We start from the raw sequence: 27,010 nt of genomic DNA on the forward strand, positions 1-27,010 counted from the left end.
TGATTTCGATTTTATAATATCGTCTGTCACGCGTGGGATGCCGGGCGGCAGGTTCAAAAAGCCGACAGTAGCGACCGACGCGCAGCACTGCATCGAGAACGTCGGTTAAACGTTTGTACACAAAAAGCAGACGACATTCAGTACCCGCGGCATCAGTCTGCCAAACACAACGTACAGAACGGTAAACATGTTAAAAACCGAGAGCAAGGATACGAAAAAACCCTACGACATGGCCTACAACGGCCACACGTCGACCCTTAAAGCTCTTCTCGAGCAGGACGATCAGCTTTACAAACGTCCAGACGAGGTAAGCTTTTTTTGGACAAAATAGAGGCTCGACGTTCTAAATCGAGCCGATGACTCGGCGGGTGTTTTAACCTCTTACCATTTGCTATATAATTTTCGGAGCTCAGAACGACAGATTATTGCTGCACTGGGCGGCCCTCGGAGGTCACGAGGACATCGTGACTCATCTCATCTCGCTCGGCTCGCCCATCGATCACGAGGACGACGTAAGCTCGATTCAATTCATTTTTATAAATAAGCCACCGTCGTTCGCGCCGCTCGATATGACGCAGCATTTTGACGCTCATAACGCGCGAAATTTTAGATGAAGTTCACACCACTCATACTGGCTGCGACCAGTGGCAGGGACAAGATCGTGAAAATTCTACTGAATGAGGGCGCCAACGTTGAAGCGCGCAACTTCGGCGGCCACTCGGCCCTGCAGTACGCCGCCTCGAAGAACTGGAAAGCCGTCCTGGTGCTGCTGCTGGCCAAGGGTGCCGACGTCAATGTGGCCGACAAACGAGGCGCGACTCCGCTTCATCGGGCCGCGTCCAAGGGTAACGCAGAGATCGTTAGGCTGCTGCTCGAGGAGGATAAGATAGTGATCGGTAAGTGTGTACAATAAAGGATAAAGAGGAGGATTATGGCTAACGATTTTTCTACAAACTTCAGACAAGCAAGACGCTTACGGCAACACACCTCTGCACCTGGCCTGCGAGGAGGAGCGCCTCGACGAGGCCGCCCTACTGATTAAAGCCGGCGCGAGCCTGACGGTCAAGAACAAGGAGGAGAAGACGCCGCTGGATTTCTGCAAGACCAGGGCGGTGGCGCAGAGACTGCAGGCGATAGCCGACGAGAGAGACGAAGAGAAAGAGAGTAGTAACAAATAAACGAACGCAACGCACTTTTGATATTTATTTTTTTGTTGAAAACTTGATTTTTTTTTCTGTATTCTTTATTATAATAATCTTCATTTATTCTTTTTTTTTTATTATTATATCTTCAATCGTCATATGTAAAATCTGGCGCGCGCGTGCACTCGCGTGTCTCGTCGATATCTTCGCCTAATTGTGTAATGATAATTATTTATTATTTATGTATAATAAAAAATAAAACGTATATCAAAGTATTCCCATCGTTCCAATGTGTTTCGTGTTTTATTTTTTGTTAATATATCTCATATATAATTCGATGCACATGCTTTATGTGTTACTCGTTTTGCCTGATGAGTGCTGTACTCTTACATCGTTTTTTAGTCCGAAAAAAGATAGAAATCTTGCGATTGTTTTGAGCGATCGAGTAGAGTCGACAAAATCAATCAACGAGCTGTTTCATTTGGTGTCAGTGGCTAATTAAAATCGGGAAAAACGAGTGTAACATTACCTTTTTTTTTATTATTTTTACTCAATTTGATATAAATATGTACAAAAAAGATGAACGATTTAATAGTCGAGAGGCTTCGAGTCCGAAGGTTCGGCAACGTTACGCACAATTCCCGTAAATAATATATCAAAGAATTACATTACATAAATAGCATTAAGGCGCTTAATTTACATTAGATCAATTGGTTATGGTTTTTTTACGTACATGAATCTTATATTCATCGATTTCTATATAATATTAGTTTCATCAAAAAATATACTAGTCTTTCGAGTTATCATTAGTCTTATGTTAATGTTCATTCGTACTTTTTTCCCGATATGCTGAATAAATCTTACATTGCAAATGCTTTATAAATACAAAAAAATTCTTGTAAAATGCTTTTAGTAAAATCGAACGTGTGAGAATTGACGCGTGAATATAATCAATTAATCTTTATTTGCCATTTTATCTTATAAAATTCTATATCCATGATTACAACGTGTAAATTAAGGATATATTCGTTGTGTTAATTACTCGCTCTTTCCGATTTCTGCTTCTAAACAACACAAAATCTTTGAAAAGGATGAAAAAGCAAGTCTTTAAATCAAAAATTAAGTACCGTGCGAAAAGGCGTTAAGTACACCTTGCAAGTATAATTGCCACATGGATTTTTCCAGGAAGATAAATCGTGATTTTTACGTGAGCTCGAAAAGCAACAAGTTCAAACAATCAACATATTTTTTTCTTTCAATCAATGCAAGCAAAAAAAAGTAGAAAGAGCACCGAAATGCAAAACTAGTCTTAAGTTATAGCCCAATTGACAAACTAGAGATTTCGTACATGACTTATTGAAAACATATTCCTCTGTTGTATTGCTCTAACGATGTCTACAAGTTTTTCAAAGCTTCGAACGCGTATAAAGTTTGCGCCTTATACTGAATAGTATTTCCAGATTTTTTCGTAATTATAATAGACATACGAATGAAATTAAATCTCAATGACGGCTGAAACATATAAACATAACTGTAATTATAATAATACAATAATCATATAGTAATAATATGTAATAATCATAATAATTATACATAATAATCATAATAATGAATGTCTTAGTACTATCTAAGAGTGCTACAGGTTTATAAACTTTTTATTGCTCAATAGCAGCAAGAACCTCCGTTCCTTAGAGATTTGCACGCACGCTTAATAATTTTCATCGCGTACCACCTTCATACACAACAAAAAACCGTTCTACGGTCTCTCAAAAATCTTTAATTTTTTTTCGGTATGATTGAAAATGTATGTACATGATCATAAAAATTCTCTTATCCCTACCCACTCTTATTCACTCATACTCCCGTCGTTTAAAAAAGACAAAGAAAAAATAACACAAGTTACGTTTGATAACTTGTGCTTGCTCGTGCGATGGCATCTCGAAATAACTAGTATAATACGCATTATTCCTTATTTATATGTAATTCTAGTAAAAAATAAGGGGGTAAGAGGAAACATGGGGTAAAGAATATAACAAAGACTGTATATAAAGCAGCGTCGATCATTTAGCCATCATATAAAAGAGCGAACCGAGTACGTCACCTCTTTTTTAATCATTTTTTATGTATAATAAAATATAAACGTTTTCTCATAAAACTTACGCTCACGAATTCATTATAGCATAAAAAATCACGATGATGTGACTCGTTATTAGGTATATCTACTTTGAAAAGGGGATATTATTGCCCTGAATTAATTGTCTGCTTATTAGTTTATAACCCTGGAAGCCTATTTGATATAAAAAAATTCCAGCTGCTGGACGATTCTCGTTTTTTCCCCCGCATTTGCGTACGTGTAAAATATGTAAATTTTAATCGAAAAGTTGTATTATGCGTTGCTGCGCGTCGTCCTTCGCGAATTCTCAAGAAATTTTCCCGCTCTTTTTTTTCTTGCCTCCTTAGTTGGCGTTTTCTTCGCCGTCTATGCTTTCGTCTTGCGTGGTTGAGTCGTCACCAGATCCACCAGTCTGCATAGACGGGCGCTTCAGTCTAGTCGAGCCTAATCCACCGATTGGCTGGCCACCACGCCTGTAAGAGATATGGAATCATAATTAGCCCAATAGTCGGAAACGCAGGATCACGTATTCTGTGTTCTATCAAAACCATGAGCCAGAGAATCTCACTACAAGTCATCGACAGCATGCACCTTATCATATATGAGTTTTGTTCGATTTCTAAACCGGTACAGGGTTAGTGGAAACAATACTTTTCATTTGTTAAAATCGTCTTGTGGGCCCTTTGTGTTACATGCTAAACGATCATCGGGCCACGCTCGCAGACGCATTTTCACAAAACGTTAATGTCAGTTTGACTGAGAAGTACTGTACGAGATTATTATGGTTTTGTTGATTGGGGATGAAAAAACAAATGTAACACATGTAAACCACTCGGCCATTTCTGGATCACGCGATACCTACACGTACATTGCATTTATAATCTCATCCTTCCAGCGGCCACGATAGGTCGACCCAAGAGGTCTGCTACTCTTTGTATCTACCTCACTGCCATAGCAAGAAATGAAAATATGTACATATAAAAAACCCGTATAAAAAGACACGAAGAAGAAGAAGAATTTGATAAGATCAAGTTTTTTAAACTTAATAAAAAAAATTTATTTATTATAACTATCATTACTCTACTTTATCATTATTAGCATCATCATCATCGTCATCATCATCCTCAACTACGTATTTTTTTCTACGACTACTACGGAATGCCCCTAAATCGTACCTCATTTTATTTTTGAGGGTGGTATATTCTTGCGTGAGCAATTCATGTGCCTCAAGCATATCCTCCATTTCTCTCTGTTGCTTTCGCTTAGAGACCTTGTGTCTGCTAATTTCTTCCTCGGCTTCGTCAAGCTGTCTCTTCAGGCTCTTCATTCTACCGTTAACTTTTTCAACTTGTTCCTTATACTGTTCAGCGTTTCTTCGCTCGTCTTCGACTTGAAGCTGTAGCTCCTTCACCCTCTTGTCGAGCTTTCTGTTGATCTTTTGTTGGGCGAATCTTTCCTTCGTTTCTGTGTCGACTTGGTCCTCGAGGTTGTTGATCTTGCTCTCGAGAGCCTGAATCGTCGCCTTAGATTTGGCTCGCTGTGCTGTTTCGAGCTCGGTCAATTTGGCTTTCAACTCCTTATTTTGACGCTCCAGCAGAGCTCTATGTGATTCAAGTTTCTGTGAGGCTGAACGTTCTGTTTGAAGGTCTGTCGTTAATTGTTCGATTGCTAATTGTGCTTTTCTCGCCCGGTCCATCAAAACCTGTAAAAAAAAAAAAAAAGAATTTCATTAGTTAACAATCTACACTGACAACCGTAAAAATTTTTTTGAAGGAATTTGCAACTTACTTCGTTAGTGGACTGTTCTTCCTCGAGCTCCTCTTCAAGAGTGGCTATTTTAGCATCAAGGCGGCGTTTCTCATCGAGCAGAATCGTGCTTTTGTTAGCGTTATTGTTCAATTCCTCTTGTAATTCGTCCCTTTCGGTCTCGGCAACGCGCTTGGCGCGTTCGCTACTCGTCAGGTCCTCGGTCAATTGCAGCACATCGGCCTCCAGACCCTTGATCTTGCGCTCGGCTTCTTTCGCGGTCGCGGCCAATTCGTCCCTGGCGACGCGAGCTTCTTCCGTTTCCCGCGTGCAGTCCTTAATTTGAGTCTGCAACTTTTTCAATTGTTTCAGAGCGTCCTCTTTGACTTTGTTGTGCATCTCCAGCTGTTGCTCCATATCTTTGTAGTCGGCTTCGATCTTTTTGCGTTGAGCAATGGCAGCAGAACGTTGCTTTCTTTCATCCTCTGGAAAAAAACGACATTTAGTTCTGGTAAAATCTAGATATCATTAGCAGCAGAACTGTTTAAACTCACCTAGCTCAGCCTCAAGGTCCCGTAACTGTTTGATTAAGCCACGACGTTTCTCTTCGGCTTGCTCCTCTTTGGCCTGTAGCTCGCGCTCGAACTGCGAGCGCATGGCTTGCATGTTGACTTCGAGCCTCAGCTTGGCATCCTCGGTGCATTGCAGCTCGTCTTCTAGTTCTTCTACCTGGGACTGCTGCTCGGCAATTTTAGACTCGAGAAGCCTCTTAGCTTTCTCGAGCTCGTGAACGTTCTTGTCAGCAGTGCCCTGGTTGTTTACCAGCTCGTCAAGCTCGGCTTGCAAACTCTTGCGTCCTCTTTCCAGCTCCTCGACCTTCACGATCATCTCGTCGAGTTCGCGAGTCAGCGAGAGAACCTTGGTCTCTTTTTCGCGGGCCTCGCGTTCGGCAGCGTCTCGCAACTCTGCGTATTGATTAGATACGTTTTTCTCGTCAATTAGAACCTGATCGAATTTCTTTTGCTTCTTTTCAAGCTCGCTCACTTTAGAACGCTGTAAATCCAACTCAATTGTCATGTCTTCAAGCTCAGCTTGAATCTTCTTTTTTGACTTATCGAGTTTCTCATTACAAGCTTGGAGCTCTTCTACTTGTCTCTGAAGAACTTCGATGTCCTTGACCAAGCGTTTTCTTATCTCTTCAATCGCAGCTGCGGCCTCGGCTTCCTCATCGGCGCGCTTCTTAGCTTCAGCATACTGATTAGTGAGCGCAGCCAATTGCTTTTCAAATCCACGCTTAGCCTCCTCCTCCTCGTCCAATTGATCCCTTAAAGCTTCCTTTTCACTTTCCAAAGCTCTAAGTTTTGAACTAAGAGCAAGTTTCTGCTTGGTTTCTTCTTCGAGCTGTTGTTGCAGTTCACTGAACTGACTCTCGCACATTGTAGAAGCCTTGACTGCGGCCGAAGCTTTAAGCTCAGCGTGCTCGAGCTGTTGCATGACATTTTCCGCTTCCGCTTGTAATTTAGCTACTCTTTCGACCAACTCTTGTCGATTGGCATCAACTTCCGTGAGCTTGGCGTTGATCTCAATAAGTTGTTGTTCGGCTTGCTTACGTCTACGATCTGATTCCTGACGGCTGGCACCGATTGATCGTAACTCCTGGGTCAGTTCGGCGTTCTCCGCCTCCAGGCCATTCTTGGCCTTTTCCAATGCAGCTTTGGTCTTCTTAAATGCCTCCAGCTGTTCGTTCAATCCGGTGAGTTCTTGCGTATGCTTGTGGCGAATTTCCTGCAGCGTCGCTTCGTGTAACTGAGTCTCTTCCTCGAGGTTCTTCTTCAGAGTTGCCAATTCCTGTTCGCGCTTGCTTCTTAATTCCTGTTGGGCAGCGGTCGAATCCAGTGAATCGAGCAACTCGTTTTTCAGGGCTTCGAGTTCCTCATTGAGATCGCGTTTAAGTTTCTCAGCTTTGCCACGAGCGAGTTTCTCGGCCTCGAGATCTTCCTGGAGTTCGAGCAATTGTGACTCGAGTTCTCGCAGTGCCTTTTGTGACTGGGCTTTCAAGGCACTCTCCTCGTCGATTTTGATCATTGCCTGAGTCAATTCTTCTTCGCGTTTGCCCATCTGAAGCTGCAACTCTTCGAGTTGTGTTTTCTTTTCGGCTAATTGTTCTTTCAAATCAGAAACTTCGGTCTCAACTTTCCTCTTGGAGCGATCAACTTCTTGACGTTGTTGATGATCTTTTAGAAGTCGCTCTTCGAGATCAGCGATCGTAGCCTCGTGCTTAGTTTTCAATTTAGCCAAGTGCTTGGCTTTTTCCTCTTCTTCGGCCAATGCTTGAGAAAGGTCATTAGCTCTTTCTTCGAGAAGTTTCTTTTCTTTGAGTAACTTCTGGTTGGTGTCTTCGGACAAAGCCAAATCTTCCTCAAGCTTCTTTATTTTTCCGTCGCACTGAACCTTCTCGAGTTGTAATTTTTGTCTCGTTGCCTCTTCTTCTTCGAGCTGCTCTTCGAGATCATTGATGTTAACTTGCAGTTTTTTCTTTTCCGACATAAGACTCGCAGTTCTCTCTTCTTCTTCCTCAACCCTTGATTCTAAATCATGCAAGATTTCTTCCAGTTCTTGTTTTCTCGCTGCCAATCTGGCGCGCATCTCTTCGGCTTCGGCGCAGAGCTCGACTTCGGCTTGAAGTTGCTCGGCGAGCATGGTCTTTTCTTCCATAGCCTGATTATATTTTCTTTCGAATTCTCGCTCTGCTTCTTTGTGTGACTCAAGCTTTTCCCGAACTTGTTTCAATTCATCTTCTTTTTGTGTCAGCTTTTCCTCCTGTTTCGTTACTTCTAGTAATGGTTTTACTTTAGTATACAAACGCCACCACTGCCAGTTACGTAACTTGAGGTAAGCTGCACAATTTCTTTGGATAATTCGAATCGCATTTAGCTGTTGAAGTCTCTTTTGGTAATTTCTGCGAGCCAAGAATCCCCGACAGAAAGCTTGAAAGTTCACAATTAAATCGGTAATCTTGTAATCCCGTTCCTCCTCAAGGTGAGCCAATACTCCCGCTCTGAAAAATATTTTAGATTGACCGACCCTGAACAAATTCGGGTCGAGTTCCAAAGATTGTATCTGGAAATCAAATTATAAAAATTAAAGTTTAATAAAAGCATGACACATTAAGTAAAATATGCACGAATAAAAATTTTAACGAACCATGTTCTCACAGGCCTTTTTTCCGTCCATGAAACCTTTAGGAATCACGTTTGGAGTGAGCAGCTCATAACGCTGCCTAAACTCTTGGAATGGTATTCTATTTGGAAATCCTTGCCTGCAGATTCTAATTCCTTCTAAAACGCCGTTACAACGGAGTTGGTCGAGCACAAGAGGGGCATCAATTTTACCGGCCCGCTTTTCGTGATTAGGAATGATGCAACGAACAAAGTTCGGGTTGGTATTTTTTAGGGTCACCATAAGCTTGGACAACTGTTCTTTGTAGAGCTGAGAAACTGTACGGAACATTCCCTTGCGTGTGCGAGCTCCAAACTGAGTGTCGGTTAGCTGTTGCGCCATGCCAACGATCTCGGCATCTTTCCAGATGTGGCAGACGAACGGATCTTGCGATGCTTGCAGCAGACTCACGACATTTTCATTTAGAGGGTCCATGTTTTTCATTAGCCACTTTTCGGCAGAGTAATCAACTTTGCCAGCGTAATGGATGATGGCGAAGTCTGCCACGCCTCTGAAATCTGTCTTCATAAATTTAGGATGTACGTGGTGGGCACTAACTAGTTTTTCGACAAATGTCTTATCCGTGGCTTTGGGGAACCAACACTCTTCATCGAGAAGAGCCATGATGCCCATGGGTTTGTCGATAAGGTCGATGGTTGGCTGCAAATCCAATCCGAAATCGATAAACTTCCATTCGATACCCTCGCGCTGGTACTCCTCTTGCTCAAGGACAAACATCGTGTGATTGAACAGCTGCTGCAGCTTCTCGTTGGTGTAATTGATGCAGAGTTGCTCGAACGAGTTCAGGTCGAAAATCTCAAAACCTGCCATATCGAGTATGCCAATGAAACTGGCACCCTGGCGTTTGGTGCGATCCAGCGAACGATTGATACGGTTGACCAGCCAACGGAATAGTCGCTCATAGCACGCCTTTGAGATGGCTTCGACAGCGAACTCGACCTGCTCCTTGGTCTGGGCCTTGGTGACGAAGTCGCGGCCCACCTTGATGCGCGGCTTGAGGAAAGCTTTCGTCATTTCCGTGACGTTCAGACCCAGCAGATGGGAGATCTTCTGGGCCACGGTGTTGTCCGGCAGAGTCGCCTGGTCGGAGTTGCGCTCCTGACGGAACTGCATCGAGCCGAACAGCATCACGGCGGAGACGATGCGGAAGATGGAGTGGAAGTCTTCGTTCGTCATGCCCATTATGTTCATGGCTTTGACAGTCGAGTGAAATTCGAGGACATCGTCAACGCCGGGCACCGGTAGCGCGCCGTTCGACAGAAACGGATACAACTTCGGGTCCTCCAGTATGAACTCTTCTGCAAGATAAAAACGATTGTCCGAGTTCAGTACCTCGATTCAAAAGATCGCGCGAATTTGCCAACTTACTTTTCTGTTCCGGGGAGGCACCGGCCAAGAGCTGATAGAAAATGTGGAAAGTTCTCTCGTCCTTGGCTTGGCGAATGGCGCGCGACTTTTCCAATAGGTAAGTTTCGATGTTGGCCCCGGCGATATATCCAGATGCATCGAAATTAATCCGAATGAATTTGCCCTTGGAAAAGAAAGTAAAAGTTCAAAATATCGTTTTCTTTGCGATCAAGTTGATTATATTATAAGGCAAGTGATATACTTACAAAACGCGATGAGTTGTCATTTTTTACTGTTTTAGCATTACCAAATGCTTCTAGGATTGGATTGGCTTGCAAGAGTTGCTGTTCGAGTTCGCCCTATTTATTCAGAAATTCAGATTAATAAATGTAATACGTATATTGGAGAAAAAAGAGTGCGAAAATGAGAGTATCATTTACGATGCAAGATGAAGATGTGTAAGCTAACTATATACAGACAGAGAAAAGCCACAAGAAACCAAAGTTAGTATATACGAAGTGATTGTCATCTAAGTACATGATGGTGTAGCTAAGAAAATATTCAAGAGCATGCGAAATTACATTATAGTTTTAGAAGTATTTCAACTCTTTGCATCGGTATCTTATATGGACATATAATATATAACGTCTCCAAAATTGGCGTGGGTGAATCAATGCTGCGTTTCGCGCGCAGTTATATCCTTTAACGGTGGCGTGCGAGATACATGATGTAGCTCCGAGATGTTACGAGAATAAAAAATCAACTGATTTCAAGCAAAAAAAAAAATATACATGTAACGACAAATGTCAAGGCCGAAAAACGACGCTACTTAGTTTCTCTTTATGGCGAAGTCTAGTGCACGTATTAGGTGTGTATCGACGCGCGCGGTTTACAAGTACACGGACTCTTTTGCGTGTGCAAATAATGTCCAGATGAAGAGACTACGCGCGCGCAACAAGGCCATACCACGCACAGACACGAAGCCTCAAGTTCTCCTCGAGTACATGGACGTACATGGAGATTTTTCGACAAAAATTACTTTACCACCAAAGCCGAGTGTGTAAGTAGTACTGCGTGCTGTTCTATGGTTTATGTAAAAAAAAAAACAACAAAAGATACTACTACTACTGCTGGTGTCTCGCGATGACGTGATTTTTTTCCGATGTTGAACCAGCGTCGCGCTCACGAGCTCACACCCTAGTTAGCTTTACGTATTTACACTTCTGAAAATATTCGGTAGATACAAATTTCGGTTCGTCACGAAAGCAAAGAAAAAATAATACAAAACATCAAAAACAAAAGAAATCCACAAAGATTACAACATCGACTGTATTATTATATGTACAAAAATGTATAACACACACAATATAGCAAGCTAGTTAAATGGCGTTAGTTAATTACCGCTAATTTGTCCAAAGCATTTCCAACAACGACGGGCTATTTGGATCGGACCGATGACGTTTTACAATGTTTTTTTTTCGTTTTACGACGGGGTTTTTAGCAATTAGTGGTTGGACAACACATTACGCATTAGCGATGGACGTGTGTACAGATCCAAATCAGCATCGGGAAAGATAGCAATAAAAAAAAACAAACAAACAGAGATCAGTTTAAACAATTATGATTCAATTAATTTTGTGACTAACGATCAAAGTAGGTACATATGGAGCACATTATAATCTCGCGCATGATTACAAGCACATTCTCTCTCTGTGCGGCAGTGTGCAGCTAATGTTAACGCCGCGCGATCGTAAATTATATCCACGCGCGCGAGCGCAAAATTCATCCGCTATAAATACATACCATTAGTTGATATACTACCTGCGAACTATTATTATTGCCACGCGTATCAATCGAGTTCGCGCTGTGTTGTATGTATATATATGCAGCGTTATAAATTAAGTATGCATAAAAAAAAATTAAAAAGGCATAGCTGCCGACATTCAGCCTCTCTTTTCTCGCGTGCGCGAAACGTAGTGTGTACCGTTGCAAGAGAGGAGAGAGAGAGAGATTACGCGTGCCAGACGACAAATTATGCCAACTGTATAAGAGACAGTGTGTAAAAAATAGTCGGTGTTATAGCAATGAATTAATTACGCTTAATTATGGGTTTTTAATAATTTATTATGATGTTATGATAGCAACATTATATATCTATGACTGTATTGACATTCGTGACAAAACAATTGCTATATATCAATTGTTGAATCAGATAACGCATTGATTAATCAGTTGTTTAGTAAAAACATAAAAAAAAGAAAAGAAACAAAAAACAAAAAACAAATGAAGAGCATGAGATGCAATCGATCGTTTGTGATTCACACGACGATTGAAAAGATTATTGTTAGTACTGAATTAAATAAACAAACTGAAGCGATTTAGTAAAGAGAATGAAATGAAGCTTACGGAACTAAGAAAAATGGAAAATGTCGAAGTAAATAATGAGAAAAATGAAATAATAACGTTCATAAGTATGTATGAGCAAGCAATTGCTGTTTTTTTTTCAACTTACTATTATCAATGCCGGACTCGGAGACTGAGTAGGGAAGAAGAAGAAGATAAATGTCCGTCAGTGTCATGATTGTGTGTCGAAGTGCACCGATAGTAGTAGACAGATAAAAAAAAATGCAAAAAACGTGACATGTTTAATTAAATGTCGTTTTATATTTTCATTATATATGCGACACAATCATGCGCATTCATTAATATTTCTATGATTGAACTTATGATACTTGAAACAAGCTTATTGATTGAAATATAAAATCGAAGGCTCTATACTCGGAACATAATCGGACAATTGTATATATTTTAATCGTTGGAAGACTGCAGAGCGCGAGACAATGAGGTTTGTTTTCTTTTTTCTTCTTCTAATGCTTTCTCGCGGCTAGAATATCGTAAAATTTTCGCTGTAACTACACCGAACGAGCTGCTGCACGAAGACGACGAAAATAGCTCCACGCACTCGAGCATCGCGACAATCAAAATCAATAGAAGGAATTAGCGCGATCGATCGTCAAGCTAATCGATCTAACAAAAGCACGAACAACAGTGCCTTCTTTCGAGGCCTTTTATTGCAGCGGCCACCTTATTTTTTTTCCCATCTGTACGACCATAAAACCATTAGCTCTGCTCTACTCTCTTCTTCTCTATGTGAGAGAGCGAGAGAGCACGTGCCGCAACTGTTTAATGCCCCGTAGTAGCATGGCGCCTTTTGATTGTGGATGCAGAGGCGCAACTCGATTACCAGCTGCGCGTGTAGTACCGTCGCGCTTTGCATAACTGCTTTAATGTTTCTTCTCGCGCACACACATAGCATATAGCTTAGCATATATGAGAGCTTTCATTGTCGCGAGCATCGAATATATCTGTGTGTTTATGTTTATTATACGATGATTTACTCGCGCGATCGCGAGTCAAACGATAGATCGTCAACAACGACGCGCGAAGACGAGTATACGAAAATTTCACCGAGCTTTATGTTTGTATACAATTTTTGTAAAACGACAAATAGCTTTTACTCATGTACAATATATAGTATGCAGTCTATATAATATTTACTGTGATTTATGATACAATTGGCAAGTTGTGTGTACACAACAACTCGGTGCTGGAAAATTAATTAGTATTTGGATTCTCGATTCTACACGGGAATCGTGTATTATACAAGGAGCTTTACTAGCTCAACTTTTACCTCCGATCGACGATATTTTATTACTCAAATCTAATCAATTTTATGTACAGTACATATAATTAGATTATACAGCTGTATACCAATATTTTCAGCAAACGTCAGGAGGTCAAGGAAGATGGATTTATAGGTAGAGGTGGTACACGCATTAATCGGTATAAACGATAAGAGCGAGGTTGGAAACGGTTCATCGAGGTCATCATCCATGCGCCCAAGAGCACGTAATACAAGAACAGGGCGCGCGCATAACATTGGATCATGGGCCGTGCGGGATATGTGTGTCGAGAGACGAAAAGGAAAGAAACGAAAAAAAAAAGTAACACAGGAGAAGTGGGAAAGGTGTGGCGGTATACGTGCGTACCAACACGCGATTGTTAACCGCGCGGAACTCGGAAGGGAGCGTTTGCTGACACCATACTGCACTGCACACACCAAGTGTGTGTGTGTGTGTGTGTGCGTGTGTTGGTGTATATATCTCTGTTTCAGGTACCTTCCACAAAGAAGTGCACAAGAAGAGTAGAGAGAGTAAGAGAGAGAGGCAGAGATCACTCACCGCATTGGACTTTGGCTTCGACGCGGCTACGTAGGCCAAATACTGGATAACTTTCTTCGTGTTTTCGGTTTTACCAGCGCCAGATTCACCCGTGCAGAGGATCGACTGGTCTTCGCGATCTGCGTGAAAAGTTACACAATCGATACACACGTATTTACGACAAAATTATGAAGAGATCTGTCGAGCCGTGTGCGAAGCTCGGAAAACTTACCTTGGAGCATGGAGCGATACGCTGTATCGGTAATAGCGAACACATGTGGAGGAACTTCGTGCCTCTTAATCCCTTTGTACCTTTCCATGATCTTTTCTGAGTAAATTTGCAGTTTCTTGTATGGGTTAACTACAACACAGAACAAACCAGAATACGTCTGCAACAGAAATTGATAAAAAAAAAAAATTATTAAGAGGTTTCAACCATCTTCATCATCATCATCGTCATCTTTGTCGTATATATACAGAGCGAACTTAATAATAATACAAAGTATCAGTAAGGGGGTGCATGCAGCCGAGTTTGGGACATTCTATAATTAGGGCCGAAGCTCGCACGCGCGAGAGAGGAGCTTTAGAGGTATGCGCGCTCGCGTGCATGAGTATGCGTTTACGAATATAATCAGAAATAGCAGCGGCAGTCTCTCTCCCATAAGCGTTATTATAGGAGGGAAATATTTACTCGCTGCTGCTGCTGCGGTTGCAGCGCCGCGGAGACGGTGTAAGATAGCGCAAGAGGCCGAGTGGGCGGCAAATAAAGCGGAGGTTGTGTGTATATAGTTGCGCGTCTTATCGGGTACTAGTAGTTGGCAGAGACATCGTTTCATGCGTGTGCGCGCAGGTATATAAAATCTAAACGGTCATATTTTTGGTCCATAACAACATGCTATGCCGGTGCTCGGGTCGTGGGACAGCGGCGGTTTGCGAGGAAAATTTTAATTATAATAATGCCCGATCGTAATACGGAAAAATCGGCGCTGCTCTCTGAGATTTTGCGAACTCTTTGTGTCCGCGCGCGCGTCCGGTCAAGTGGGCGCGGCTGCAGCGAGCAAGCCTCGTGTGTGCATGTGTGTGTCTCATACACGAGCATATATATACACAGACAGATCGCGTCGCGACACATATCGGCCGGTTTGAAATTTATTTCTCGTACACTTAAACGCGCGAGAGAGAGAGAGAGAGAGAGAGAGAGAGAGAGAGAGAGAGAGAGACAGACAGAGAAAGAGAAAAACGCATGTAGTGTATATATACGTAAATGCATGGGCGACGACGACGAGCGAATCACATCGGACGCTTGGCCGGAATAAAAATAAATATTATAATGTAAATATAACAAAATTGTTGCAGAAAACGCCTATAGAAGGTGTCTCTTTGACACGAGGCTATTTTTCATCGCTCGAGCCGGCATTAATCACGTATGTTGCTCCGCTGCGGCGGCGCATTGCAATAATATATATTGCGGTCGACGACGACGACGCAAAGATCGCGACACTCGATAATATATAAATCGCGATAATCCGCTCTTGATTTTATTTTTTTTTTTTATATTATTGTTAAATATCATGATGCAATAGAGTCGCGGAGGATATAATCGAGAGCTTATGTACTATATGATAATTGTAACACAGAGGGAGAGTCGTAATCGATCATTAATCCCCGAGAGTCGCTGGCCGATACGAATTATATTTAGTAGTATACACATGAACGAAAAGCGCAAAGATGCTCCGAAGTACTTTTTTGGTCATTCGAAGCCCATAATAATCGTATGCTGAGTATAAAAATGAACTCGCGGGAATCGCTAGGGATCGGGTTACGTGGCTCGCTGACTCCGAAACTGCTGCTGCTGCTGCTGATGCACGGATTTTTCAGCGCGTGTGTGCGTATTATATGTATAAACTTGTGACGAATTCGACCTTTCGAGTGTGTTGCGCTCGTGCGTACGTGCATACACACGCATATATATATAAGACGTTAATATACCGCTGCGTATATGCAGGCATTGATACGTTGCATACATGTGTGTATGCGTATGCGTGTATCTTATACATATAACCAACACATCGAGAGGAATACACACGTAGCTCTCGAGAGCTCCAGAGAGCCCACAAGGAGGAAGCGTCGAAAACCGGTCTTCGAAGGTATATAGTCACCCATACACACACGCACACGAGTGTAAGAACGCATACACGAGCGAGCGAAGAAAAGAGTCCGCGTCTGCCGCCCAACTGCTGCCCGTACACGCGTGTATATGTATGTATAATACACATATATAAAATGCAACGCGTGCGTATACACGCCTTTATATATATATATCGTACGTATGCATGTATAATATCGCGCGGGTATAGATGCCTGCGCGCTCGGCTCTCGACGAGAGCCGTGTGTATGTGTTGGTCGACGACCTGTCCTCTCTCTCTCTCGAATCTCCGTGCGCGCAGCATTCCTGATGTGGCTCTCTGAAAACTTGGCAACGAGATAAGAGAGTCCGAGAGAGACAGAGAGAGAGAGAGAGAGAAAGGAAAGGAAAAAAAAACAAGAGCAGCGAGCACAGAACTCCTCTATTCGCTCTACTATATACAGGGATATTCGGTTGTCGCTCGTTCGCGATTTTCCATTGAATGTACGAGGGCATTTCATCGAGATGGCATTCGAAGGCTGCGCGACGCAGCAGAACTACGACGCCCCGGCTATATATAATATGCAGCGTATATATAACGCACAAAATGCTGCGCCATTCATCGCTCCGTGATATAGAGTGCCGCTGAGCGCTATATCGCCGACTCAACAAACTCGCATACGTACGTGCGTATTTGTAATAACGTAGCCTCGTTACAAAAAAAAAACAACATTAAATAAAATAGAAACTACTATTTTGCCAAGTTATAGTGGGACAAACGGACGCCGCGAGTCTGCCGCAGATAAGCAATTAATGAGCCGCGATAATTCGGGCCGCGCGATCAATTATTATTGCCGAGCTCGTTGCGCGGATCCCGCCGCAGAAAATACCGCAGGTATATAATATGCGTGTGTGTATGCACGGCGACGACGACGACCGCATGGAAGAGAAGATAGCGCCACTACGTCGCAATTATTTAGAAAAAAAACACACGCACACGGCAGCGGTGACTCTAAGCGTATGGGCGTAAGTAGTGCGCGAGTAGGCGCCCTGCAGGAATATATACGTGAGCTAGCTGCAGTGCAGCAGCAGCAGCAGCAGCAGCAGCAGCAATGCACACAGCAGTAGTGGCGGTGTGGCCTATGAGAGGAAAAATATCGGATTGCCTTAACGGGCACCGCTATAGACTTCTTCGTTGTTGAGAGAGTGTAGTATATGTATATGGCGACGAGCAGTGACTCATACGGAGTAGTACTGGCTCTGTTGCCTCTGACGCTCTCCCAACGGACCCGAGTACATTATAGAGTAGTATAAGGATGAAGAAAAAAAGAACCGCGCGTTTATACACGAGATTAGCGCGTAAAATTCGAGGACGACGCGACGAGCAGGTATATCATAATGTGCGCCTGCCTACTTGCCTGCGCGCCAACACCTTAAATGGTCGAATCTCTATCTATCTCCGCGCACAATTACGCGTATGGGCGTTATAAAAGGCTCCATTACCGATCATCGGCTTGTTTATGTATATATGTGCGGTACCGATAATATGCAGACGCGACGCGCGAGTCTATGAGAGAGTCGATCCGAGAGAGAAGCGGGTTAAGGACGAAGTACGACGCAGGTATGTCCTTTTAAGGATGCACCTCGGCTCGCTCGAATGTGTATATACATATAATACGGAGAGACGACGATATTATATATACAAAGAGACGCGACGCGCATGCTTTCTCGAGGAGCGATCCACTTTCTATATAATATAATAATATTATAATGATGACGAACGAACCAAGTGAGCACAACAGGTAATGATCGCGCCGTCGAGGGGCTTCGTCTTTCGCGTTGTATAATTGCTTCGTGCGCGCTTACCTACATATATACGTATATTGTTCTTCCTATTTGGGCACACGAATAATATGTAATAATACGTGTTTGTATATAGGTACGTACGTACGTGCCTTATCTCACCTGTTTCGCAGGTTTTAAAACGCGAGAACGAGAAACGACTACTCCTTAAACGAAAGCAATCGAGAGCCGTACCATAGTGCGCAAGGTCGAGCAACGGACAACACAATCGGCGCGCAATGCATTGCTCAAGCTCGCTCGGCACTTACTTAGCTGCTGCTGCAAGCTCGGCGCGGCTCGAGTCGAGTGATTTTTGCTTTTTGTTTTTTGCGCAATATACCGTATGTACACTCGAGATTGTTTGGTTTTTTTTTTCGCGAGAGTCAGCTGTTCCGAAAACAAGTACGTGGACGAGAGGAAGGAAAGTTCTTGCACGCGAATCGAAGTTTGAGGTTTTTGCACCTTGTGCTGCACAGCCCACGGGGTACAAGTATATGTGTAAGCTGAAGTTTGACGGGTCCGGTATACACGTGCGCGCGTGTGCTTCCCTCTCGTATACACCGCAAACGCGTGTCTCTGTGTCTGTTTGGCCTCTTTCGGACGGCACATTCCACAGGTGGACTATAAATGCAACTTCTCTTTTCAAAGTCCTCGAAAAATCGACCGCAATTATCGTGCGATATATTTTTTCTTCTTACTTTTCGTCGGGTTTGCTGGAATCGTCGTGTAAACGCGTATTATAATACGGTAGAAAGCCCCGGAACGATATGACGCACACGTACACTAATATACAAGCCGCAAGGCTCGAAGGTCGTCGCCGCTCGGTGCGATATTCTCAATCGGATGAGCCAACAGCAGTAACAGCAGCAGCACTGGTACAGTTTGCTCTATTCATCGTCTTTTTTCATACAATCGTATCTTCTCTTGCTTTCGGTTAAATTAAGAGTCTTAATTCTTATATGTCGCGTTGAGAGAGTCTCGGTTCGGTTCATTATTAATTATTGAGGTTGATGATGACGATGATGCAACCGACGAAAATAAAATTAACAAAAAAAAAAGAAAGAAAAAATAACAATGATAATAATAAATAAAAAAAAAATTTGCCAAGAGGTAAAAACAGTTGGGAATTCGCGGAATGTTGATTGCGCATCTGTGTGCTCGATAAGCACATACACACGTATATGTAGCGAGTGCCCCCCTCCTCCTCCTCTTCCTCCTTCCCGCAATCCGACCGAGAGATGCCTCGATTACGACAACAATGAATATGTGGCCTCATGTACATTTTGGAGCACAAGCACGCCGGCGACACATTTTTCGGTCGAGCGCGGATTCGCGTAAAATCCCGACCGTTGCACGATTGATCGAGTGACAGATATACGCGTGTATCGCGCGGCACTCGAGGATTCTCGGCTCGCGAGAGTGGCCAACGATGAGTCCGAGAAAGAGAGGTGCTGTTTTAGGAGGAGAGCGAACAAGACGGATGAAATAAAAAAAAAGAAGTAAAAAAAAAGAGAAAAAAACCCAAGCGTTGAGACGCGCGATCGATGTGTGTTTGTCCAAGAGAGCATTCCGATCGACTCCGAATATATAAAATAAACACTTGAACGCTCTTTTTTCGATAGATATATAATCGTGCGCATGCATGCATATGCCATGCCATATAAAATGTAATAATATACATATGAGAGTCATGCGCGCCCACGCAGTATTATTGTCGTTTGTTGTTTACGTACACGTCGTGTACCATTTTTTTCCCGGGCTATGGGTCATCTTTTCTCTGTATTTCGAGTACCATATAAGAGATAAAAATCGATCGAATATATCGTTATCTTGACCCGTTGCGCTTATGTATGTTTTATTATTGAAAACGTGACATGTATCTCGTAATGATACGTGTGTTGCGGTGATTCGAGTTGTCGACAGTAGCTGCTGAAGTATCAGTAGTAGGAAAAAATATAACTCGTAATAATAAAAATAATGATAAATAATAATAAATCCGCGCAGAGAAGAACGAAAATGGAGAGAAAGAGATGTTCTGCTGCTGAGCTTAAGGCAATAAACATACATTTGCGAGCTTCGCTCGATCTCGACGAGAGAGATATTTTATGAACGCGAACGTTTCATCGCGCCAAGACTCGTGCGTGCGCGCGTCGCCTTAATACTTCTGCTGCTTTTTTCGCTTGCTACTACTACTACTATAATACTAAACTGCCGAGCTATTTAAACGCTCGGTTCGGTTTTTTAAGACATGTTACAGACACATGCGTGCGTATATCTTCGTATTTTGATTCAAAGCTGTGTACATATAGCCGCGCGCGCGTTACATACATACGTATAATGTACGCGTGTATAAACACACGCGCGCACGCATACAGACAGAGACACGAACGAACGTGTTTTCTTGTGGGCCTAGTATAGTAGAAGTGAAAAAAGACAAGCTATAACTCGCGCCTACTCTTCTTCTTTTTTTTTACTTCTTTTACATAATTTTATTATATAGGTACGATTGTACGAAAATATATGCCGTTCTTTTTTTTTTTCGTTGCTTTTTGCAGCGATCTCTGCGCTGCTTCTTATGCTGCTGTTGCTCGAGGAGTGAAAGCTACCAAAGCTTAGACTCAGACCAATGTTGTATTATAAGGCACCTTAACGTCGCTGCTGCTGAATCAGCGCCCGAGCGGAGGCCCCGCGTGACTCAGACACGTATGCATATACGTACGTTAACATATAGGAGTTGTGTGTGTGTGTGTGTGTGTGTGTGTGTGTTATATGCACGAATCGGTACAGCGCATATTTTTCTCGTACGTCGCGTTTAGTGTACGTGTGTTATGTGTGTATGTGTTGCCCATATAACTTGCTGATCGATGGCCTAAATCGATTCAGCCGCAGCAGCGGCAAATAAATTTGCAATGAGTCGTCCTCGCGCGCGATCGAGTCACCAGCGCGCGCGAACGCGACATCAAAAAAATGTAGTACGTATACATAACGCGCATCGTACACAGACCCCGTATCCGCGAGAAAGAGCGAGAGCTTTTCTTCCGAGACGGAGAAAGGAGGGAGGGTACACCGAATGATTCGACGCGTACGCGGATTTTGCGTTTTCTTTTCAAATTTTTTCGTTGCTTTTTTTGTTGCGTTTCTGCATACGCCGACGATGATAGCAGCGTCGCAGCGCACAGAAGTGAGTGAGTAATCGGAGCGCTGCATACTTTGTGCTGCTTCGGCTTCGTTATCGCTAACTCGGCTCGACTGGAAGTCTATAAACCCGCTATATATGGGTATAATATACAATACTTTTTCGTTATGCATACACATTGTAATAATATACACGCTTTAAACGCGCTGCGTTCAGCAACAATTGCGCATACGCCTGCATATTAGGTTTATATTCAAACGACTACTTGCAATCGTCGAATTCAATGCTTCGAGCTGCTGCTCGCGAATGAAAAGAAAAATGTGAATGAAAAAATAATGAAAAAATCGCGGCCAAGTACTGCTGCTGCAAGCTCGTCGTGTCTCTATGCGTGCATCGACACAAAATTTACATTTTAATTAGTGGGCACTGCTGCTTATGTGTACCCTTCTCTCGTCGTCGTAGTTGTCGTGTGGGCATGATTATCTGTCGCGGAACAGTTATCCAGAGCCATTCGTCTCGTTGAGGCAGCAGCAGCGTCTCTCCCTCGGCGGCTCTTGATTTATAAGCGTAGCGTCTCGCGCTGATTAATGTCAGGCTAATTGAACATTTGTCACGTGCGTGCGCGGAGTCTGCGTCTCTGTATGTGTCTGTCTATAAACGAAGCTCGTCGCATTATATTATAAGCAAGTTGTCGCGCGAGGTCTCACAAGTTGCATATATAACTATAACCAAACGTCATTATGCATGCGCGCGATCGCCGAGGAAAAGAAATCTGCATGCAGCAGAACTTTGACGCCGTGCAGCCGCGGGGGAAACAAAGGAAATCGCCACGGCCGGTTCAATGAACCGACGACGACGAAGAGCAGCAGCAGAGAGCAGAAGCGGAGCTTGCTACACGCGAATGAAAAAGCTCGGAAGATTGGCCGAACTTGCACAATAGCAGCAGAGAGAGAAGAGAAAGAGAGAGAGAGAGAGAGAGAAAGAGACGCTTTCGGAGCCCTCCTCAATGATATGCAGAGAGCAGAGCAACTATCGGTCTGCGCGGACGCGTTTCTATCTTATCGTGTCTTGCACGCGCTACGCCGCACATGCGGGAGACACGACGACCCCGCGAAGAAACGCAATAGTTGTTGCATTATCTCGACTCTCTCGCCGCCGGGCGTAAAGCTCGCAGAGAAAAAGAGAGAAAAGCAACAGAGCTACGTATATTGTATGCACGAAAAATGGAGCTGGACTTGGTTTTTGGCGTTTATTTTAATTTTTGTTTTTTTACCCCTGCACGAGTATATAATACGCACACGGAGCATATGCGGACACATACACGTGTGTGAACGTACATTTCTTCGAGCTGCCGAGCGTTTCCTTTTCTCCTCTTTCACGCGGGTAACGTTTTCTCGAAAAAAGTTGCAGAGCGCGTTCGTTATACACACAAGCGGCATGTGCGAGAGCAAGTGTGTGCTCGTGTATGTGTGTGCATTTTTTCAGTCGACTCCTACGGAAATTTTCGTCGGTCAAATCGTCCGTTCCCGCGTGAACTGTATACCGAGCCGACGTGTCAAAATACAGTTATTACGATTTAAAAAACCGTTACGCACTCTCGTGGTTTTCACTGAAAAAGTGAAAATAACGCGCGTCAGTTCAAAACTGGCATGCCGCGCGAACGTGTAGAGCTGTCACTTTACGATTGATATAATAGTCAAAGAGCGACAATATCAAACGGCCCTGACCATCGCCGTGAGCTGTATACACGCAGTGGCGGCCGCCAATTCGTGGTTGCACATGCACTTTGTGCGCACTTGTGTGTGCGCGTGCTCGAGCCTAGCGAGTAACAGAGACAGACCCCGCGAGAGTGAGAATTTCGGGGAGGGAAGGCAAATAATGCATAATAATAGAGCCAAAAAGCTATAGGCATATTAAAGCGGCGAATGCTTATGGAGCGTGTGGTCGTCTGGTCGTGCCAATGCACCGCACAGAAGTGTGACTGCGCTGCCGTTATATGCGTATACGTAAATACGCGTTGCTGCAGAATGTTACCATATAGATATATACAGATATAGGAAGGAAAGTCTCGAAAGCCGGCCGGCGGACGCGCGCACACATCCACACATAGAAATCCGCGCGCACGCCCAGCTGCCGCGCGCGTACAGCGTATAGCTTTCCTACACGAGCATGTAACAGGCATATGTGCGCCCAGACTCGTCCGCGTATATCGCATAATATAGCAGGCCAGGATCGGCCGTAACGAATATCCTATGCAATACTGGGTAAACTGACGCGCGGCATCGAAAAACGGAACGAACGAAACTATTTATACGCGCCGGGTCCCCGGTGCATCGAAGAAGGGCGCGAAAAACGACGAGGCGCGAACTGCAGCAGCAGCAGCACGGGGCGCAGAGAGAAAAGGGTGCAGTCGTCGTATACCGTCGGCTCTCTCAGGCTGAACGAATGCTCCCGTACGCGCGCGCGCGCGAAACGTCTGTTGTTTTTGTTTATATATTGTACTGTATAACTCGAGCAAGTACGCCGGCAAAGCGCGAACGATCGTCGAGTTTTAGTCCATGGTACAGCAGGGCCAACGCTGCTATTGCAGCCTGCAACCCGCAGCAGAAGAAGAAAGCCGCAAGCACAACAACATGGTTTTTCTGCATACGGCAGCAGCGAGGCAACGCCCGCCCGCGCGCGTATACACTACACAATAATACTCGCACGCATACAGAGACAGTCACTGCTACACGGCTGGGGCCAAATATCCCGCGAACCTGTTGCGGCTTTCGGGGGCCGTGCCGCATTCGATATATATGTGTGCGTGTGCGTGCGTACAATATGTGTAGGTAAAGCCGTGCTGGGCGAAGGAGCACAGAGCCCAGCACCGCTAAAATGCCAATGAAACTGTATGGAGAGAGAAGGTATTCGAGGTTATGTCTTGCGCCAACCCGCAAATATCGTATATACTAGCGAGAGAAAGAGAGAGTCGTCTCGCAGACTGTTCTCAAGAGACGACGGTTATTGAGATGACGCGCGTGAGAGACGATCGCAACGATGATGTGTATACACAGATAAAGGTATATCCTCCCACGCGCGAGGTTCTTAAACGTAAATAATAAATAAAGGTACGAAAAGGCATCGAAAAAGTTGCAGTTACTCACATAAATGAGACCCGAATAGTAACGGTCCTTGAGGTTGTGCAGCACCGACGCCTCGTTCAGACAGGTGAGCTCTGCCATGTCCTCGGCTTTATCGAACTTTGGAGGGTTCATCTTCTGAATATCATCACGGGCCACGTGAACGCGTTTGCCGGTCTCGACGATTTCTACCTCGACCTCGTTGTCGTTGAGCTCGCCCTTGATCGACGCGGCGACGAACCCCTGCTGCTCCGAAGGCACCCACACCAGCTTCTTCTGGGTCCATTCCGCCTGAGTTGCGGGGTCGTTGAAGTTGTTGCGGTCGACCGAGAGGATCTTGAGCTCCGGGTCCGAGCGGTCCACCCTCGACTCGTCCGCCATCTTCTTCTTCTCTCAGTTTATACTGATCGCTGAGCGCCGCGGTCGTCCGTGCCTCGCTCCTTGGTCTATGTTGCTGCTCTGCTGCGCGCCTATGGTGGCTGTTCCCTGTTGCTTCCCTGGCTAGCTGCTCCGTGTGTTGTTGCTGGCTAGCTGGTGCGCTAATGTGTCGCGTTGTTGTTGTTGTATATGCGTCTGTGTGTGTGTGTGTGTGTATATGCGAGTCGGTTCTTCTTACCGCTCTCAGAGTAGAGGCTCTTTCGCGCTCTCTCTGACGCAGCTATTCTCTCTTATACGCTGCCACCACCGCGCGCTGCTGCTAACTTATTCTTTCTCTTTCTCGCGCACTCAGCCGCTGCACTCCTCGTATATCTTTCGCTGGTTGCTCAGCGGCTATACATACACCGCCGCCGCGAGAGTAAGTGAGAGAAGAGAGACCTCTTGGCCGTCGTCTCGGTCTCTCTTGCTTTTCCTGCACTTAGCCCTAAAAGTACGCACGCTCGCGTCCTCGCATGAATGGCTGCCGCTTTTATTATATATTATGTATATGCTCGACGATGTTGCTTCGAGGATGATGCGGAGTGGCACTCAACACTAACACACTTTCGACGACGATAATAATAATAATCCACGAAGACACAATTCGATATATGATCGCGCACCAACGATAATAATACACACCAAGTAATATATAAAATTAACAACAAAGGCACAACAACAATTGTGATGGGTCAACAAAACTCAACATTAAATCCACCGAACCAATAGTAAACTCGGGAGAGGCGTGTGGATGACGGGCGAATGGACTGCGTGTCGCATAGAACCTCTGGGGACCAGGATCCGCTCTCGTTTTCAATCGACGGCCCTACAACTTTTAAAACCTTCTTCTTTTATTCACACAAAAATGTGCCAAAGTTCTGTTTCTTTTTTGCAACGTAGCGTGGCTGACTACGTATGTTATAATGTACGTTGATATCGCTGCTGCTGCCTACTGCTGCTGCCGCCGTCCGATCTTGTTGCCAGCGTTGTCGGGACTGTACTGGCTCAGGCGTTCGCGCTCGACTATATAATAATGTTATACTCTGAATGATACACACGCGACGATCGCACACACACACATACATAAAGCAGGAGATTACGCATATATATATGTGCGTGTTTGTGCTGTACATACGCACGACGACCAAGACTCGGAATGTCGTCTTGGGCCCTCGCTCTTTGCAGAATCGCTTCTTTACTCCTACCTCCTCTCTGTGTACAGCCCGTTGAACGCGTGAGCGTTATAACGATATAAAATACCGTCCTGTTACGCTTTTTAAACGTTATAATACACACGAATTTTAGGCGGCTGGCCGCTGGAGGAGTAGTAGAAGATTATGGCAAGATCGTCGTTGCGTCGTTGGTGACTTTCGCGCCTTCTTTCCGATATAAATATACGTAGATGTGTTTATACAGAACTCTCCGATGGACGATGATATCTTCTGGACGTTAGAGACGTCCAATTTTCGAGTTATGGCTTTTCTCTTCTCTTTTCTTTTCTTCTCCTTATCTTCGTATTTTTAATATATACACACGCGAGGCGATATTATCACTATATATATCTACTATGGTACTCGTGGGCAGCCCCCGCGCTGCTCCGTGTCAATGTGCGCTTACGTTGCCCGTTTCGGTATGGGATATGCGTAATATGGGATAATACAGTCTAACGCTTGTACACACGCGCGACTTTCAACGTACGTAGATATCGCGCGCGTGTGTGAGTACGAATGTGCAAACACGTTCGCTATCTCTTTCTTACTCTCTCGGAATATCTATATAGTGAAAAATTCACCGGTATAAGCCGGGCGGCGCGCTCGCACGTATTATTATCATTCGAGTGTCTGCGCGAGAGTCGAGCCGCCGCACGAGAGTGTGTTTGTGTGTACGTGCGTAGGCCCTACAGGTAATTTTGCTTTTCAGTTTCCCTCCCTCTCTCTTTCCATCTTCTGCGGTAGTGCGAAAATTGTCTCTTATGGATTCGCGAGCGAGACAGTTTGTACCTATACAGTCCTCGCATCATCACTGGCACGGATTATATCGCGGACGGCCACGGACAGATGTCGCGAGCCGACACGAAAACACCGCGCGGCCCAGCGTAAATAATACCGCGAGCGACTTTACCGATGCAACGAGCGACCGTTTTAATATTTGTGCGGCCGTGTCGATACCGAACCGTTTGCTGCGATTCCAATTTTTCAAATCGTACGAGTAGTTTAATTTGATGCCATATGGAGGAGCTGGTGGATGACAAATGTATATCTATATGGGGAAATCCAAAAAACGCGAGAAGGAGTTCAATTAATTTTTGATAGTTGCATAGTTTATTTTATGCCCAGGAAAATTACACAAAGCTGAGGGTCCATATTTTTATTTGCTAAAAAGATAAAATTCAATTTGTCATAAATTTTTCAAGATTGGAATAAATGGCTTGACTTTTTTTATCTCGTCTTTCGGTGTAATCTGCCTTTTGACCCAATTATCAAGAGTCAGCTCCTTATAAAATCGAGTTAACAAATTTGAAATGTTCGAAGCTGTGCATTCATTTTTGAATTTTTTTATC

The 27,010-nt window shown here is 44.1% G+C and overlaps 2 protein-coding genes across 2 annotated transcripts; one reads left to right on the forward strand and one right to left on the reverse strand.

The window, feature by feature from the left end:
- The first annotated feature begins 58 nt into the window (after positions 1-58).
- LOC106657055 (26S proteasome non-ATPase regulatory subunit 10-like) lies at positions 59-1,417 on the forward strand. The gene is made up of 4 exons (XM_014378314.2): positions 59-307; positions 414-512; positions 611-896; positions 961-1,417. Exons 1-4 carry the CDS (start codon positions 188-190, stop codon positions 1,176-1,178), a joined length of 723 nt encoding a protein of 240 aa, XP_014233800.1. The 5' UTR covers positions 59-187; the 3' UTR covers positions 1,179-1,417.
- Positions 1,418-1,662: 245 nt separating this feature from the next.
- LOC106657051 (myosin heavy chain, non-muscle) lies at positions 1,663-26,158 on the reverse strand. The gene is made up of 11 exons (XM_014378308.2): positions 24,058-26,158; positions 14,041-14,197; positions 13,830-13,948; positions 12,101-12,124; positions 9,855-9,947; positions 9,610-9,772; positions 8,206-9,539; positions 5,556-8,121; positions 5,044-5,486; positions 4,431-4,957; positions 1,663-3,728 (listed from the first exon to the last, which is right to left on the reverse strand). Exons 1-11 carry the CDS (start codon positions 24,412-24,414, stop codon positions 3,599-3,601), a joined length of 5,913 nt encoding a protein of 1,970 aa, XP_014233794.1. The 5' UTR covers positions 24,415-26,158; the 3' UTR covers positions 1,663-3,598.
- Between the last annotated feature and the right edge of the window lie 852 nt (positions 26,159-27,010).

The sequence above is a fragment of the Trichogramma pretiosum genome, unplaced genomic scaffold, assembly GCF_000599845.2.
Source record: "Trichogramma pretiosum strain Unisexual culture from Peru unplaced genomic scaffold, Tpre_2.0 scaffold14, whole genome shotgun sequence".
In the NCBI taxonomy this organism is placed as follows: Eukaryota; Metazoa; Arthropoda; class Insecta; order Hymenoptera; family Trichogrammatidae; genus Trichogramma; species Trichogramma pretiosum.

Coding starts and splice junctions, on each gene's coding strand:
- LOC106657051 (XM_014378308.2), bottom strand. CDS start 24,414: ATGGCGGACGAGTCGAGGGTGGACCGCTCGGACCCGGAGCTCAAGATC. Junction 12,125..13,829: donor CGAAGCCAAAGTCCAATGCG/GTGAGTGATCTC, acceptor TTCCCTACTCAG/TCTCCGAGTCCGGCATTGAT. Junction 5,487..5,555: donor GGACCTTGAGGCTGAGCTAG/GTGAGTTTAAAC, acceptor GTTTTTTTCCAG/AGGATGAAAGAAAGCAACGT.
- LOC106657055 (XM_014378314.2), top strand. CDS start 188: ATGTTAAAAACCGAGAGCAAGGATACGAAAAAACCCTACGACATGGCC. Junction 308..413: donor TTTACAAACGTCCAGACGAG/GTAAGCTTTTTT, acceptor TTCGGAGCTCAG/AACGACAGATTATTGCTGCA. Junction 897..960: donor GGAGGATAAGATAGTGATCG/GTAAGTGTGTAC, acceptor TACAAACTTCAG/ACAAGCAAGACGCTTACGGC.